Source organism: Crinia signifera, chromosome 4, assembly GCF_055691185.1.
Source record: "Crinia signifera chromosome 4, ASM5569118v1, whole genome shotgun sequence".
NCBI classification, from domain to species: domain Eukaryota; kingdom Metazoa; phylum Chordata; class Amphibia; order Anura; family Myobatrachidae; genus Crinia; species Crinia signifera.
This window is the reverse complement of record NC_139220.1, coordinates 213,144,753-213,163,527: the sequence shown is the minus strand read 5'-3', so window position 1 is coordinate 213,163,527 and position 18,775 is coordinate 213,144,753. Positions and strand designations below refer to the sequence as shown.

Here is an 18,775-nt window from a genome sequence, read left to right as displayed (position 1 = left end):
TTGAGAAATAAACTTTATATATTTTTTACCAAAAATCTGAGTTATTTTTGGATAAAGTGGCGAGTGCCTGTGTCTCTACCTTAGAGAAACCACTTTCTATATATATATATAGATATATATATATATATATAAATATATCTATATATATATATATAGATATCTATATATCTATATCTATATATCTATATATATATAGAGATGGGTGATCCTGGTTGGCGATAGTGCTCCGGACGGCTGGTAGGAGTTTGCCGGGTCGTGTTGTATATACAAAAGCCTTGTGGTACCCAGCCCACAGCGTTCTTTTTTATGGTACAAGCAATTGTTTGTCTCTTTTTTTGAAAGTGGTTTTATGATCATTTTAATAAAACTGTCATTTGTGCACTATGGAGCGCCCCTCCTGTCCTCTTTTTTGACATATATATATATATATATATATATATATATAGTAAATGGCGGCACTCAGAGGTCTTTCCAAAAAGTGTATTGACAATAATGGTGGGCTAACGTTTCGGAGCTTGCGCTCCTTTGCCAAAGCATGTAGGTGAGACGTTTTGACAAAGGAGCGCAAGCTCCGAAACTCCCACCATTTTTGTCAATACACTTTTTGGAAAGACCTCCGAGTGCCGCCATTTATTTCTACCATTGTTTACTACACGCGAAGGCACCGGGGCAGCTGCCAATGTTACGGAGAGTGCAAGGCCGCAACACCATCTACAGTGGCTTGTTTAGACAACGTTTTAGTTGTATTCTCACAACTTTTATCAAGTCATGTAATACAGCTGATTACAGGTGGACCTTGAAAAACCTGTATTACATCAGCGAAACGCATTGGTGAGAGGGGTCACAGTACCACATTGAAACCTCGACACTTATCCTAAAAACCTTGGCAACCCATTCACTGCTGATATTAAGTGATATCCACCGCATTCTAGTGACGAGAGCACAGACGTCCCGGCATTAACCATCACCCAATCGGCTTTTAATCCATCCTATTCAGCTGCTTAATTCTGGAGAAAGACACCAGGACCCCTCCTATGTGGAGACCGCAGCGGTAACAACACCCTGGCCGCAAACTGAGAGGACCCACACAGAGACTGCTCCAATACATCCTCCAGTGGTGAGAAACACTATATTCAGTCTGAAATACTTTTGCCACATTTACAGCCAGGATCCACTCCCCTCAGTGCTGCCCCCCACATGCCCATGTGCATTTTCAATCAGATTATATGAGAATTTAGCAATATTGCGATATTTTAAATGTTAGTAAATATTTTTTAATAAATTGTTTCGTAAGTGTAAACAGTCCCGCTTGTTTATTCATGGTATTATCCTCACACTGAGCGCTGCTTTTTTCTTTTTCTGCATATATTGTGTACATCCGAGGTGGGTGACTATACACCTCACCCAAGCAGCAGCTCATTGGTTAAGCAGTTCTTAAGGCGCCTGAATACCCCCCTTGGTAAATTGTATTGCTCCTGTACAGTCTACTTACATAGATTCCAGTTTGTATACAGGACTCAGCTCCAGTGCACTCAATAGTAATCTCAGGCATACACCCAAACAGGTCTTCAACTTTCCGTGCAGTCTGCTCTGGGGTTTCGTTGGTGACTTGGAATATATAATCTGCTCCAACTTGTTTGGCTTTTTCCAGCCGTGAGGAAGACAAATCTGGAAAAAGATCCAATGGTCAGTGTACTGAGTGCCAGTGAAGGGAGATATCACCAACATAAAACCACATATCTAAATGTTCACTTAAACTACAAGAAGATACAATGGGTCTTACGCAGTATGCATTATTCTTATTTTCACAGCACCCGTGGCGTATTAATAATTGGTGCAATGTGCACAGTGCAAACAGGCCCCTGAGTCCCAGGGCGCCCTCACGGCACCATTTATAATACTTACTCCTCTGGAGTTCCATGATGAAGGAAGCAGCACTTCCCCAATAAAATGGCCACGACATCCATTTTTCTGGAGTTCTGCCCAAGCGCAGTAGAATCTGAGCCCTCTGAGCTGTGCACTAGAGCAGCACTGGCCGGGAGAGAGGAGGGACTGGAACAGAGGCTGCACACAGGCCTCCTACGCTCTTAAAGCGCCTATTTACTGCACACTGGGGCAGATGTATGAACTAGCGTCAAGTGCATTTCTGCACTTAACGCTAGTTAACTGGAGGGGGATTCCATGTTCTGAAATGTATTACTAGAGCACATTAGACAGCCCACCTAGTAACTGGCTTGTTTTTCAAATAAAGTGACGGTTTCTTTCAAGTTAAAAATTTTATAAAATTAAAAAACATACATATATTGAATGTATAGACACAAGAATAACTATAATGAATATAATTAAAATAATTCAATACCCTTGTAGGACATTTGAGGACTCCTACTGTATATCCGGGATACTTTGTTCCACTTGCGGGAATGTCTCTGTTTATAGCAGCATGTAATTGCAAGGTGGCCGAATCCTCATGCAGTTTACAAAGCAATGGATTTTGTGGTCCGGTTAACCTCGATATGCTTGGAGTAGTTGCTGCAGGTCCAATCCAGATGTATTATGTGCAGGATGACCAAGTGGAGAAAGTGAAACCCATATCCAGTGGAACTTGTAGGTAAGCAGTATTCCCCAGGAGTCCAGTGATGTCAAGGGGGTGTAAAGTCTGAGAAGCTCTACGCGTTTCTCTGGGTATAAACACCCAGCTTCCTCAGGAGCAGATTCAGATACGGACTCAGACAGTCATTCTGAATCTGCTCCTGAGGAAGCTGGGTGTTTATACCCAGAGACAAGCGTAGAGCTTCTCAGACTTTACAACCCCTTGACATCACTGGACTCCTGGGGAATACTGCTTACCTACAAGTTCCACTGGATAAGGGTTTCACTCTCTCCACTTGGTCATCCTGCACATAATACATCTGGATTGGACCTGCAGCAACTACTCCAAGCATATCAAGATTTACCGGACCACAAAATCCATTACTTTGCAAACTGCATGAGGATTCGGCCACCTTGCAATTACATGCTGCTATAAACAGAGACATTCCCGCAAGTGGAACAAAGTATTCCGGATATAGGAGTCCTCAAATGTCCTTCAAGGGTATCAAATTATTTAAATTCTATTCATTATAGCTATTCTTGTGTCTATACATTCAATATATGTATGTTTTTTTTTATTTCATTCAGTTTTTAACTTGAAAGAAACCATCACTTTATTTGAGAAACAAGCCCGTGCTGGTTAACTCTTTGTTTACTAAAACCCTGAAAATAAAGATGTGCCGGGGCCACTTTTTTTGGCTTTTGGTTTTGGATCTGGATCTCCCTTCGTGTTTTGGATCTGGACTGGTTTTGGCAAAACCACCCTTGTGGGTTTTGGTTTTGGATCTGGATTTTTATGAAAAAATGCTAAAATAACAGAATTTGGGCCGGTTTTTGCCCGTAAAGTATTATTAACCTCAATAACATTAGTTTCCACTCATTTCTAGTCAATTTTGATCACTCCACAGCTTACAAAATTGTTTTCATTTACTGTAGTTGGGCCAAAAGGTTATACTGAGGTAGCTGGATAGAAAATATACAAAAAGGATTTATATTTATATTTCTTTTTGTATATTTTCTATTTGTACTGAAGGTTGGTGAACCTTCACATTCGTATACCCTAGGCAGCGTTTCATTTCATCAGCGCAGTTGAAGTACAAACATCCCAATTTTCTCTGAGGTAGCTGGATGACTAAGCTAGGCGACAGCAGTGGGCATCACATACATGTGGACCTTACACTTCCAACCTGGCACATCTTGGAAGCAGAGCGGCACTGCAGGGGAAGACAGGGTGGCAGTTTAATAAACTACCCCCAAAAAAAGAGAAATGCTCCAAAGAGCAAAAAATACAAAGAGGTGCATGATGAAATTGTCCTTGGGCCCTCCCACCCACCCTTATGTTGTATACACGACATGCACAGTTTAACAAACCAATCATTGTCATGACATGGTAGCAGCTTCAGCACTTCTATCAGGTTGCTGATCTCCCACTATTACCTCCTCCATCATCCTCCAAAAATGTGTTATTTTATTTTATTTATTACGTTTATTTATTTCTCTGGACACCGCTCCTGTACACTGGACACAGCCGTCACACTGGACACAGCCCATCACCCTGGACACAGCCCCTGGACAATGGACACAGCCCCTGGACAATGGACACAGCCCGTTACACTGGACACTGGATACTAGATATAGTCCGTCACACTGGACACTGGAAACAGCCTGTTTAACTGGACACTGACTATAGCCCGTCACACTGGACACAGGATATAGGCCATCACACTGGACACAGCCCGTTACACTGGACACAGTCCCTGGACAATGGACACAGCCGTCACACTTGACAGTCTGCCCCTGGACACAGCCCTTGGACAATGGACGCAGCCCCTGTACACAACCCCTGTACACAGCCCCTGTACACTGGACACAACCCCTGTACACAGCCCCTGTACACTGGCCACAACCCCTGGACACAGCCCCTGTAACACTGGACACAACCCCTGGACACAGCCCTTGGACAATGGACACAGCCCCTGTACACTGGACACAGCCCCTGTATACTTGACACAGCCCCTGTACACTTGACACAGCCCCTGTACACTGGACACAGCCCCTGTACACTGGACACAGCCCCTGTACACTGGACACAGCCCCTGTACACTGGACACAGCCCCTGTACACTGGACACAGCCCCTGTACACTGGACACAGCCCCTGTACACAGCCCCTTGTATAATGGACACTGCAGGCTGCAGCCCCTGTACACTGAGTGTACAGTCAGCAGCACTGCAGCCCCTGCGTGCACTGCAGACCCTAATTGAATGTGAGCACTGCAGCACCTAGTTACAACAAAAAAAATCAATCAAATTCAACACAGGGCACGGAGCACAGATCTCCCACCCACCCTCTTCCCTCTCCTATAATGGAGTGAAGATGGCGGGGCGTGCGTGTGTCTTATATATCATCCCCATCCCGCGAGAATCCGACAGCGCGATGATGACGTTTTGCCTCGTATTCGGTCCGGAATTCAGGCGGGAACTTGGATTCCGACTCGGATCGCTATTTTCGGATCTGTCGGATCCCGGAGATCCGGACCCGCTCATCTCTACCTGAAATGTATGACTGTCTCTGTAACTATTTTATGAAAACCAGCTGGCACTTTTGGAGTGAGCTGCATATGTGCACACTATGCGCTCGATTCAGGTCTCTTTAGAAGTGCTGCACATGCCGCAAAGTTCTAATAGTAACAATGCTTGGTATATGGTGAATGTACCACACCTGCAATGCACATGTGCAGTACAGAACTGCGAGGACTGTTGCACTGTGGCTGCAGACCATCAGTGATTGACAGTCTCAAAATGCCCATGCATATATCACAACTTGACAGGAATTTAAATTTGCCCTCCCAGCTATAAGGTTAGTCCCTGCAGGACGTGTATGGACAATCTGTGGGTCACCCGTACACACACTCATATATATCTGCAAGATATATCTGCATTAGCTCTGCTGCAGATATATCACACTATAGGTCTGTGAATGACATCGTTCACAGATATATTGGCTGACACACCTTTCCATGACCTACAGACATATCGCCCACTCGATGGAACAAGCAATATATTTATCAGTGTGTACAAATTTTAAGTTAGAAAGCCTGATTGGAGGGATGAAACAAGATGGTGGAAGGTCCTGCTGGTGAGAGCGTACATTCTTAATGTGAAGCAGAAGGTTCCAGAGTATTGAGATGTTAAAAAAATAAGAGGGAAAGGACTGATCAGTCATGTAACCTAGAATGAATAGGGGAATTTGTGACAGCATAAGACCCGTTGACTAAAAAACAGGATCTGTGCCACAAACACTGCATGGAGCCTACAACCACAGGTACAATCTGCAAATTCTGCAACAGGGAAACTCATGAAGTATGAAATCAACAGATTTGGGCGTTGGACCATTTGCCACATATAAAGCATATTCTGTTGCCAGGCTAATTACTTTAAATATTACAAATATATAATTTTGAATAGTCCTTTAAGATGGTGTGCTGGTCTTTTTTTGCTACTTGAAGTGGAATTGGGGATCTTGTAATGGCAGGTACTGTAGGTAATCACTTTGACCAAGCAAACCTTTATTTGCAATAATAGTACTGCATTTAGGTGCTGTTATATAGTTTAAAGTAGACAATATTAAAGCACTACAAATAGTGGAAGCAGACATATTTTGTACTGAACCAATATTGGCTTCTACTTATTTCCTAGCAACTGGGACAAAAGACATGACGTGCCCCATAGATCTCTGATCTGAGATAAGCACATCTTCTGCACAGTGAGTGCATCCCCTAATATGGTTTCTCTGTTTGTTAAGAGGTCTGCTTGAAAATAAAAACTACAATGCATAACCTACTCCAGATTCTTCATATAAACTTCAACGTCAGACTTCAACATTCAGTACTAGTCACACTATTCACATAAACCCAAAACAACAAAAGTGCATCGAGTCATAAACATTTATTGACGCCAAGGTAACTCCTAACAAGAGACACACTAACAAACTGAATGAAAGTAAATATTATAAAAATGTTTTAACATTCAGTATAATTTGCATAGGCATATAAATACTTTATATCCTCAACCCATCACAATGAGAACATGTTATGTAATCAAAATGGCAAAAACAAAAAAATTTTTATACGTCAGTCACAAATGATAACCTATCACCGATATTAAATGGATCATGCACCAGCCTGGAAAATACAGGTTCATTTTTTTTTACTGGAGGACTTTCCCCCACCTCTCCCTTCACAGGAACCTGGGTGATTAAATCATGAAAATACCAAGGAAGAGGTCTGCTATGTCAGTGGCTGAAAGGTGAGACAGAAAAAAAATGTTATCAAATGCTGAAGTTAATGATTTCCAATATATGAAACAATGGCATCAGAAAACATTAATTGGTAACCAAAACCAAAACCTTTAACAAATGAGAATGCAAATTCTAGGACTGAACTATATCTAAGAGGAAGTTGACATACAGGGTAAAATTTAATAGGATGAGAGATTCAGAAAGTGAGAGATTTGGTAAGAAATCTCCAGTTTTTTTAAAGCGGCACTGCAAAATGAAAGTGGTTTTGCAGTGTAAATGATTGCTGCTTTAAAAAAACTATAGCTTTCTTACCAAATCTCTCACTTTCTGAATCTCTCATCCTATTACATTTCCCCCATAATTTCTATATCTATTCAATATATTTTATAGTACTGTTTCTGAGATAATCCAGTTTAATTTTCCAATGCGTTTAAATGGCTTAGGTTATCATTTGCTCTGCCCTGATGACTGGCTGTGGCGTCATTATTTACACCAGTGGTTCCCAACCCTGGTCCTCAAGTACCCCCAACAGTGCATGTTTTGCAGGTCTCCACACAGAATCACAAGTGCTATAATTAGCTCCACCTGTGGATCTTTTTAAATGTGCCTGAATAATGAGTGTACCTGCCGGGTGACCTGGAAAACGTGCACTGTTAGGGGTACTTGAGGACCAGGGTAGGGAACCACTGATTTACACATACAATGTACCTGTCCGGTAGTCAGCCAGACAGGAGTGAAAAGGATGATAACATTGCTGAACTGATAGCTATGCATGATTCATGGTGACTGAACACAGTAATTAATTCCCAATCCAGTCTGCTTTACCAACTCTGAACTGACAAAATAGCATACATCATGCTGAAATGTATTATACCATTTATGCATATTCTCTACAAGCTCGCATGGTGCGCAGTATCACATTCGTTACTGAAAATTAAATGGACCACTTTGCCAGCAAGCTACATTTCTCATACATGCACAAACACAGAAGGTAGCAGACTAGCTGTCAAAGATGTTGCTTTGGGTTGGCTTACTAGCTAATACATAACTCCTAATGAATGAGCAATAAATATGGGTAAATAAGTGGTGGTAGGCCCGATTGGCACCATTTAAACAGTTGCTAATGGCAAATGACATCACAGAATAGATTTTAGAAGGTGTTGAAGCAGTTTAATAGTGGCAAAGTTCGGTTTCCAAGCTTATATGGCACCCTTGGTAGGCATTACAAATAAGGTTCACTATTTGCATGATAAATGGTGCATTTGATGCCCAAAAACTGTTATCTACCATTGTTATTTCTTCTACGGGTACAAAAAAAGCATGCTTAAAAAAATGACACAAAACTATAACAAGCTATAGAAAAATGTATACATAATAGTATGTGCTTACACACTGTATTATGCAAAAACCCATACCTTCTATAAAAATATACAAGTTTAAACTGGAAACTAAATAATAATGTATACTATTAACTAGTAACAACAGGTAGATTTACCCAAGATAGTCTGTAGTGCTGCATTCCAGGAAGCATTTAATTATATTTTGCTTATTTAATCAGAATTGGCTGTGATTTTATTTTATTTTTTAACCCCTTCCTGACAGAGCTAGTTTTTGCGTTCCTGACAGAGCCATTTTTTTCAAATCTGACATGTCTCACTTAAGTGGGGATAACTTTTTTTTGCTTTTACTTATCCCAGTGATTTTGAGATTGTTTTTTCGTGACACATTGTACTTCAAATTAGTGGTAAATTTGGGTCGATACAGTCTGTGTTTTTTTGTGAAAAATACCAAAATGTCGTGAAAAAATGGAAAATTTAGCGATTTGCAAAATGTTAAATTTTCTGCTTGTGAGACAAATAATCATACCACTCAAAATAGTTAATAACTAACATAGACCATATGTCTACTTTATGTTTCCATCATTATTTCAACTTCCTTTTAATTTTTTTGGACACTAGGAGGCTTACAATATGAATAGCAAATTCTCAAATTTTCAAGAAAATTTCAAACACTGATTTTTTTAGGGACCAGTTCAGTTCTGATATGACTTTGAGGGACTTGTATGTGAGACACCCCCATAAATGATGCCATTTCAAAAACTGCACCCCTCACAGTATTCAAAACAGCATTTTGGAAGTTTGTTAACCCTTTAGGTGTTTCACAGGAATTAAAACAAAGTGTAGGTGAAATTTCAAAATTTCATTTTTTTTGCAGATTTGCAATTTTAATACATTTTTCTAAGGAACACAGTACATTTTACTAGAGAAATGTGACTAAAAATTGATTCCCCCAATTCTTTTGTTTTCAAAAATATCCTATATGTGGCCCTAGTGTGCACGTTGACCAAACCACAGGCTTCATAATAGAAGGAGCACCTACTTGATTTTGGAGCCTCCTTTTTACGAGATTATTTTTTAGGCACCATGTAGGTTTCTAGGCACCATAAGATGCTAAAATTTAGGAACCCCCCCACAAGTTACCCCATTTTGCAAACTACACCCCTCAGGGAATTCATCTAGGGGTATAGTGTACATTTCAAACCCCCAGGGGTTTCACCAATTGTGGTACAACTGGGCAGTGAAAATGAAAAATTACATTTTTTACACAAAAATGCAGTTCTGGCTCAAAATTTTTCATTTTCACAAGGAATGAAGGAGACAAAGCACCCCAAAATCTGTGCCCCAATTTCTCCCGAGTACCGCAATGCCTCACATGTGACCAAAAAATACCAGTTGGGTGCATGGCAGGACTCAGAAGGGAAGGAGTGATTTTTGGATTTTGCAGCTCAGATTCTGGTGGAATTTTGGTGGGTGCTATGTCGCATTAGCAAGACCCCCCAAGCACCAATACAGTGGAACCCCCCCACAAGTGACCCCATTTTGCAAACTACACCCCTCAGGGAATTCATCTAGGGGTATAGTGTACATTTCAAACCCCCAGGGGTTTCACCAATTTTGATACAAGTGGGCAGTGAAAATGAAAAATTACATTTTTTTACACAAAAATGCAGTTCTGGCTCAAAATTTTTCATTTTCAGAAGGTATGAAGGAGAAAAAGCACCCCAAAATCTGTGCCCCAATTTCTCCCGAGTACGGCAATGCCTCACATGTGAACAAAAAATACCAGTTGGGTGCATGGCAGGACTCAGAAGGGAAGGAGTGATTTTTGGATTTTGCAGCTCAGATTCTGGTGGAATTTTGGTGGGTGCTATGTCGCATTAGCAAGACCCCCCAAGCACCAATACAGTGGAACCCCCCCACAAGTGACCCCATTTTGCAAACGACACCCCTCAGGGAATTCATCTAGGGGTATAGTGTACATTTCAAACCCCCAGGGGTTTCACCAATTTTGATACAAGTGGGCAGTGAAAATGAAAAATTACATTTTTTTACACAAAAATGCAGTTCTGGCTCAAAATTTTTAATTTTCAGAAGGTATGAAGGAGAAAAAGCACCCCAAAATCTGTGCCCCAATTTCTCCCGAGTACGGCAATGCCTCACATGTGAACAAAAAATACCAGTTGGGTGCATGGCAGGACTCAGAAGGGAAGGAGTGATTTTTGGATTTTGCAGCACAGATTTTGGTGGAATGAATGGTGGGTGCTATGTTGCACCAATACAGTGGAACCCCCCCACAAGTCACCCCATTTTGCAAAGTACACCCCTCAGGGAATTCATCTAGGGGTATAGTGTACATTTCAAACCCCCAGGGGTTTCACCAATTTTGATACAAGTGGGCAGTGAAAATGAAAAATTACATTTTTTTACACAAAAATGCAGTTCTGGCTCAAAATTTTTCATTTTCAGAAGGTATGAAGGAGAAAAAGCACCCCAAAATCTGTGCCCCAATTTCTCCCGAGTACGGCAATGCCTCACATGTGACCAAAAAATACCAGTTGGGTGCATGGCAGGACTCAGAAGGGAAGGAGAGATTTTTGGATTTTGCAGCTCAGATTCTGGTGGAATTTTGGTGGGTGCTATGTCGCATTAGCAAGACCCCCCAAGCACCAAGACAGTGGAACCTCCCCACAAGTGACCCCATTTTGCAAACTACACCCCTCAGGGAATTCATCTAGGGGTATAGTGTACATTTCAAACCCCCAGGGGTTTCACCAATTTTGATACAAGTGGGCAGTGAACATGAAAAATTACATTTTTTTACACAAAAATGCAGTTCTGGCTCAAAATTTTTCATTTTCAGAAGGTATGAAGGAGAAAAAGCACCCCAAAATCTGTGCCCCAATTTCTCCCGAGTACGGCAATGCCTCACATGTGACCAAAAAATACCAGTTGGGTGCATGGCAGGACTCAGAAGGGAAGGAGTGATTTTTGGATTTTGCAGCTCAGATTCTGGTGGAATTTTGGTGGGTGCTATGTCGCATTAGCAAGACCCCCCAAGCACCAATACAGTGGAACCCCCCCACAAGTGACCCCATTTTGCAAACTACACCCCTCAGGGAATTCATCTAGGGGTATAGTGTACATTTCAAACCCCCAGGGGTTTCACCAATTTTGATAAAACTGGGCAGTGAACATGAAAAATTACATTTTTTTACACAAAAATGCAGTTCTGGCTCAAAATTTTTCATTTTCACAAGGAATGAAGGAGAAAAAGCACCCCAAAATCTGTGCCCCAATTTCTCCCGAGTACGGCAATGCCTCACATGTGAACAAAAAATACCAGTTGGGTGCATGGCAGGACTCAGAAGGGAAGGAGTGATTTTTGGATTTTGCAGCACAGATTTTGGTGGAATGAATGGTGGGTGCTATGTTGCACCAATACAGTGGAACCCCCCCACAAGTCACCCCATTTTGCAAAGTACACCCCTCAGGGAATTCATCTAGGGGTATAGTGTACATTTCAAACCCCCAGGGGTTTCACCAATTTTGATACAAGTGGGCAGTGAAAATGAAAAATTACATTTTTTTACACAAAAATGCAGTTCTGGCTCAAAATTTTTCATTTTCAGAAGGAATGAAGGAGACAAAGCACCCCAAAATCTGTGCCCCAATTTCTCCCGAGTACGGCAATGCCTCATGTGTGACCAAAAAGTGGCAGGACTCAGAAGGGAAGGAGTGATATTTGGAGTTTGCAGCACAAATTCTGGTGGAATGATGGTGGGTGCTATGTCGCATTAGCAAGACCCCCAAAGCACCAATACAGTGGAACCCCCCCACAAGTGACCCCATTTTGCAAACTACACCCCTCAGGGAATTCATCTAGGGGTATAGTGTACATTTCAAACCCCCAGGGGTTTCACCAATTTTGATAAAACTGGGCAGTGAACATGAAAAATTACATTTTTTTACACAAAAATGCAGTTCTGGCTCAAAATTTTTCATTTTCACAAGGAATGAAGGAGAAAAAGCACCCCAAAATCTGTGCCCCAATATCTCCCAAGTACGGCAATGCCTCACATGTGTAAAAAATACCAGTTGGGTGCATGGCAGGACTCAGAAGGGAAGGAGTGATTTTTGGATTTTGCGGCTCAGATTCTGGTGGAATGAATGGTGGGTGCTATGTGGCATTAGCAAGACCCCCGAAGCACGGTGAAATTATGAACCTAATATTCCATAGATGTGTGGTATATTTTAAAACACTCCTTTATACATAGGCCGGGTTTGTCGGGGCAAGTTTCACAGTGGAAAATAGTATCCTTTCTTATTCCCTTTTTATAGCAAACTTTGCACCTTTTTTGTGTCCTGCCCTTTTTTCCAGTGGAGGGGATTTCATCAGGAAAATGCTGCCCTGGTACAATACGGGGGCCAGTACTAGAAGTACTGGGGCCCTCTGCCTGCTGGTTCCCAAATATTAGGCCCTTTATGACTTCCTCTTGAAAGTGCATAAATGTCCCCCTCTGGCCGGTAGAACGGAATAGCACGTAAGCGTTATACAGTGCCATCTGGATGATATACACGGCCACCTTCTTGTACCAGATTTTTGTTTTCCGCAGGGCACTGTACGGCTTCAGTACCTGATCTGAAAGATCCACTCCGCCCATGTACCTATTGTAATCCAGGATACAATTAGGTTTGGAGGTGTGGGTACTGGTACCTCGTACAGGGACAGAGGTGGTACTGTCTCCGTGAATTGTTGTCAGTATAAGGACATCCCTCTTGTCCTTATATTTGACCAACAACATATTTTCGTTGCATATTCCCCTGCTTTCACCCCTTCTCATTACTTGGGCAATGTGCGTTTTTGGGAGGCCTCTTTGGTTCTTGCGCACAGTACCGCAAGCTGCTGTACCTCTTGAACCAAGGGCCTTAAACAGGGGGATGCTAGTGTAAAAGTTATCCACATAGAGGTGATAACCTTTATCCAGGAAGGGGTGCACTAAATCCCAGACAATTTTCCCACTAACACCTACGAGGGAGGGGGGGCATTCTGGCGGTTCAATTCTTGAATCCTTCCCTTCATAAACCCTAAACCTGTGGGTGTACCCTGAGGTGCTTTCACACAGTTTATACATTTTTATGCCATACCTTGCCCTCTTACTGGGAAGGTACTGGCGGAATTTAACCCTTCCTTTAAAATGTATAAGGGACTCGTCGATACAAATAAATTTTTCAGGGATGTACATCTCTTCAAATTTGGCACTGAAATGATCAATGACCGGCCTGACTTTGAATAGCCGGTCAAAGGTGGGATCATCTCTGGGTGGGCACTGTGCATTATCGGTGTAATGTATAAATTTAAGAATTGTCTCAAATCGAGTCCGGGTCATGGCCATACGGTAAAATGGAGTACTGTACAGAACATCTGTACTCCAATATTGCCTAATTTCTGGCTTTTTTACTATGCCCATATGAAACACCAGACCCCAAAACGTCATCATCTCTACTGCATCTACAGGGGTCCACCTAGCAAATGATGACGTGGGGTTTTGAGCAATAAACTGCTGGGCATATAAATTAGTTTGGTCCACCATTAAATTTATAAAATCATCAGAGAAAAATAATTTGAAAAAGTCAATTTCTCTGAGACCTGTGGAATCAAATTGGATTCCTGGCATGGCCAAAAACTCAGGAACCTGGGGCTCAAAATTGTCTGGTGGTGGGGTCCATACGAGATCAATTGTTGGGGGGGGGGTCTCAGCTGCTCTACGGGGGCGTCTTTGAGGGGGTCCCTCATCACCAGAGGAGGAAGAGGAGCTTAAGACGAATCCTTCAAATTCCCCGCTTGCATCACTGGCTGTGTCTGAGTCAGAGGCAAGCATGGCATATGCCTCCTCCACTGAATACATTCTCCTGGATGACTGGGAGGACATTTGGGAGGACATTTGGGAGGACATTTGGGATGCCATTTTTATTTTTGTGTTACTGGTAGTGAAATGTTTCAACACGTGTATAGTGTAGGGGGGGGTACAAACTTTATTTCAACCCGGGGGGTATGTCGTGTGTAGTGTGTATGTAGTGCAGAAAAAAAAAAAAAACTTTATACCAATAAAAAAAAAAAAAAATGAAGGGGTTAAAAATAAAAAATTGAAGGGGTTAAAAAAAAAAAAAAAAAAAGGTCCTGCGCCAAAAATTGAGCACAGATGTTGGTCAGTAACGTCTGTCACTGAACAGCGCTCAAAGGCAACAGGAATTTGATCAAAAAAAAAAAAAAAATAGATCAACCCTGTGCCGAAAAAGATGATCAGTGATGTACGTCACTGATCAGCGCACAGCGGCCACAGGACACCCACAAAATCACAGTGTGTGTAAAAAAAAAATTAAAAAAAGACCCCACAGCACACACACAAAAAAAAAAGGTGATCAGTGATGCGACACTGATTACCAGTGAGGTGCAGCAGGTGCACAACCTTTGGTGCAACTGACAGGTATATATAAAAAAAAAAAAAACCTCTGTACCCCCAAAAAAGTTGCTGATCACCTCAGATATAGTGATCAGCACAAAAGGCGGGGGCAGCAGACACAAAATTTAGCACTCTCTATCACTCTCTGTCACTATCTCTCTCTATCTCTCTATCTCTCACTATCTATCACTCTATGACACTGCAGCAGCAGCACTGACAGGTATATCTATATATAAAAAAAACCTGCGCCCCCAAAAAGTTGCTGATCAGTTAATTTATACTGATCAGCACAAAAGGAGGGGGCAGCAGTCAGTTATATAAAAAATATATAGCACAATCTGTCACTATCTCTCTCTATCTCTCTCTCTCTATCTCTCTCTATCTCTCTATAACTATCACACTGCAGCAGCACAAAATATAGCACTCTGTCACTAGGCCTCTCTATCTATCTCTCTCTCTATCTCTCTCTATCTCTCTCTCTCTATCTATAACTATATCACACTGCAGCAGCACAAAATATAGCACTCTCTGACACTATCTCTCTCTCTATCTCTCTCTATCTCTCTCTATCTCTCTCTATCTCTCTCTATCTCTCTCTATCTATCTCTCTATCTAGCTATTACACTGCAGCAGCACAATTTCACAGCACAGGAAGGCACAAGTAGCAACAGGATCCAGGAAGCATCCAGCACAGATCAAGCAGTGATCAAGCAGTGATGAAGCAGCGATCAGGTAAGTATGGAGCAAGGTTCTGGTCAGTATATGGCGGCAGGTGGGCACGGTGACCGCACTGCACGCTATTCCAGACCGGAATGGCGTCTGCAGTGCAGTCACCGTTAGTTTAAATCCCCCTCCTTGGCTGTGATTGGTCCGTCGGTCCGACGGACCAATCACGGCCTTTGGGGGCGGGCGGGGTGAGGTGGGGTGACACCAGTGTCACCCTTACACCCCGCGGTGATTGGTGCTGTACTTTACAGCACCAATCACCTCTGATCCCGTGTCACCGGCGAACGTTATTCGCCGGTGACACAGGAAAACGCTGTGAATGGCTGTTCACACTGAACAGCCAATCACAGCGATCGCCGATGGGGGGGCGGCATCGCAGCCCCCCCTGGGCATGCACGGACATGTCTGCTGTCAGGGACAGCAGACATGTTGAAACTGTCACCGCGTCTATAGACGCGGTGACAGTTTAAATCCATGACGTACATTTACGCCATGTGTCGGGAAGTGCTTCCCGACCATGACGTAAATGTACGTCAAATGTCGGGAAGGGGTTAAAGACTTCACATTTGACTCTGAGCTGAGGTGGGAATTGGTGTTTGGCATACAATTCTGCAGGCAAGTAGAGGCAAAAAAATTAAATTCCTGGGGCATATACACATCAGGAAAAAAAAACACAGCAAAGCAATCAACATGACTAGTAACTATTCTTTGACGTTACTGATTGCTTGCTGCATACTTATCCTGTTTCTGTCTCCATCGGCTGTTCTGGGTATGTTGGGGTTTCTACAGGACGTTAGCTAATTAATATATAAAAACATGTGCATATACATAAGATATCCTTACCACTTATTACTACTTGTGAAGCTCCCATCATCTTTGCCACAATTAGAGAAACCAGGCCAATAGGTCCTAACAAATAAATGTTTGAAACATTAGTATATTACACAAAATGCTGATTATAAATGATTTATATGTGGACTACAGTATGATGTGAAAAAGCAAAGTACATGGAAATACTGTATTACAATAGAAGACAAAACATTTCATAGAGCAGTGGTTCCCGAACTGTGCGCCTAGGCTCCCTGGGATGCCTCAGGACACTTGCAGGGGTGCCTCAGGTTGTTGATCCAAGACCAAGTCACATTATTTATGGTCAATTATGTATGGACAAAACCAGTTCTGGTGACTACCAATCATAACATTTGTGTACAAACAGAACCCTTTACCATATAACTGAACCTAAGGATCACATATAAACACAATTCATTTCAAATTCATGCAATTTTATATTTGTTCTACATTTTTTTGGCCAAGGGTGTGAAAAAAAGCTCTTGTATTCTAGGGTGCCATGATTCAAAAAAGATTGGGAACCCCTGTCATAAGAGTAATTGAAACAATTATAACTATGCAAATCCCACTGAGTAGTTCATATTTTTAAGGCAAGTATAAACATTGTATTAATTGTTGATAATAGGCCTAATTCACACCTGATCGCAGGACAAATGTATTCTTAAAATGGGCGAACCCATGCCGCACTGCAGGTGAGGCAAGTGTAACGCGCAGAGAGAGTTAGATTTGGGTGGGTTATGTTGTTCTGTGCAGAGTAAATATTGATTGCTTTATTTATTACACTGCAATTTGGATTTAATTGTAAACACACCTCACCCAATTCTAACTGTCTCTGTACTTGTTGCATGTGCCCCACCAGCACTGCACATGATTTTGCTCATTTTGAGAACACATTTGCCCTGTGAACAATTATGAATTAGACCCAATGTTTCCACATTCTAATTATAATAGTAAACGCAAATAGAGCACAGACTTGACAAATACTTGTGCGGAATGCCTTATGCCCAAGAGGTTTAATGCAAAGCAAAAACAACAACAAAAAAAATCTCAAAAACCTTTATAAGGAGCACACACCAGCAGAATATTACCAATCACCAGTACCAGGTGATTGGTAATAGCCAACATGTTGGATAAACTCAAGTGGCAGATTTTGGCTACAAAATTATCATAATCGTCTAGTCTGGAATTTTTTAATATGCTGAATTGTGCCAAGCCCCCTCTCAGAAAATTGCCAGTCATTGAAGTCCGCTAATCAGATCAGCATTAGAAGAGTCTGCATTATATCTTTAGCCATACCTGCTCCACAGATAAATACTCTGCTTCCAAGTGTAACCCCGGCTCTTCTACAGGCATGGATTCCCACAGAGAGAGGTTCTATCAAAGCTCCTTCCTCAAACGTTACATTGTCAGGAAGCCTGTAACAGTAAGTGAAGTGTGAGGTAGCCCATTCGCAATGCTGACATAAGAATTATAGTTGTAAGTTTGTGTTTATACAGAATATATTTTAGTCTCTCCCAGATACCTAAATATATAGGGCAGTATTCAATGAGGCTGATTCGCCATGTTTTATGGTGATTTTGTGCTATTTTCGTGCTGTACGGCGATTTTTTGACTAAAACGGTGAATCACCCTATTCAATGACCAGATGGCGAATACATTTCAAGGTTTTTATCGCCATGATTCACCGAGTAGCAATCGCTATCTTTTTATGGTGAAGTGGAATGTGAACTTTTAAAATAAAGTGTTTTGTTTTTTACATTTGGTGTAAAAAAATCAGGAATTTTATTCTGAGGAGGGGCATGTTATTTTTATTCATGTGCTTACAGCACATGAATATATATTTAATAAAAAAAAAATATATATATATATATATATATATATATATATATATATATATATATATTTTTTTTTTTACACAGCAGCCAGCAGGGGGCCGAGAGCTGAGCCGCTCATTAGATATTAATATATTCACTGCACCTGATCATTACATATGCACGATCGAGTGTAGTGAATACCCGGTCCCCTGTTGGCTATCCCGGGGGGCAGCCTGTGCTGCCTGGCTCCCAGGGAGCCCACCTATCCCCCACAAACTTCCATCTCCCTGCCTGCCACCGTCCTCAGGCTCCCTGCGGCATCGCCGTAGGAGTTAAAATTCGCCGGTCAGGGGCAGTGAGCCCCTGACTCGTTGAATACTGGAGCCGGCGAGGCTCCGGAACGCAGCAGGAAGTCAAAATTCTCATTGAATACTGCCCATAGTGTTATTAGGACTCATTTTAGGATATGGAGCTATTAATGTGATGCCTTCCTTTACCATTTCCAACCTTTTCACCCGGTCCTCCACATGTACTTGTCAACGTTTGCCATGTCGACCACAGCAGTGTGTGTGGGGGGCATCCACGGTCACGCCCATGGGAACGCCCAGCATTTCATGGGCATTCCCGCGAAAACACTGAGCATGACCATGCTAATGCACTGGTGATGCGGATGCTAAACATCCATTCGCATTCAAAAT

The 18,775-nt window shown here is 42.0% G+C and overlaps 1 protein-coding gene across 5 annotated transcripts in view; it reads right to left on the bottom strand.

The window, feature by feature from the left end:
- SORD (sorbitol dehydrogenase) overlaps positions 1-18,775 on the bottom strand; it is a 94,573-nt gene that overhangs the window by 15,377 nt on the left and 60,421 nt on the right. For all 5 annotated transcript variants that reach the window (XM_083183742.1, XM_083183741.1, XM_083183740.1 and 2 more), the window contains 3 exons: positions 17,560-17,678; positions 16,258-16,323; positions 1,493-1,668 (listed from right to left, as the gene is read on the bottom strand). In XM_083183742.1, coding sequence (XP_083039868.1) covers positions 1,493-1,668; positions 16,258-16,323; positions 17,560-17,678 — 361 coding nt within the window. The remainder of the gene's footprint in view (positions 1-1,492; positions 1,669-16,257; positions 16,324-17,559; positions 17,679-18,775) is intronic.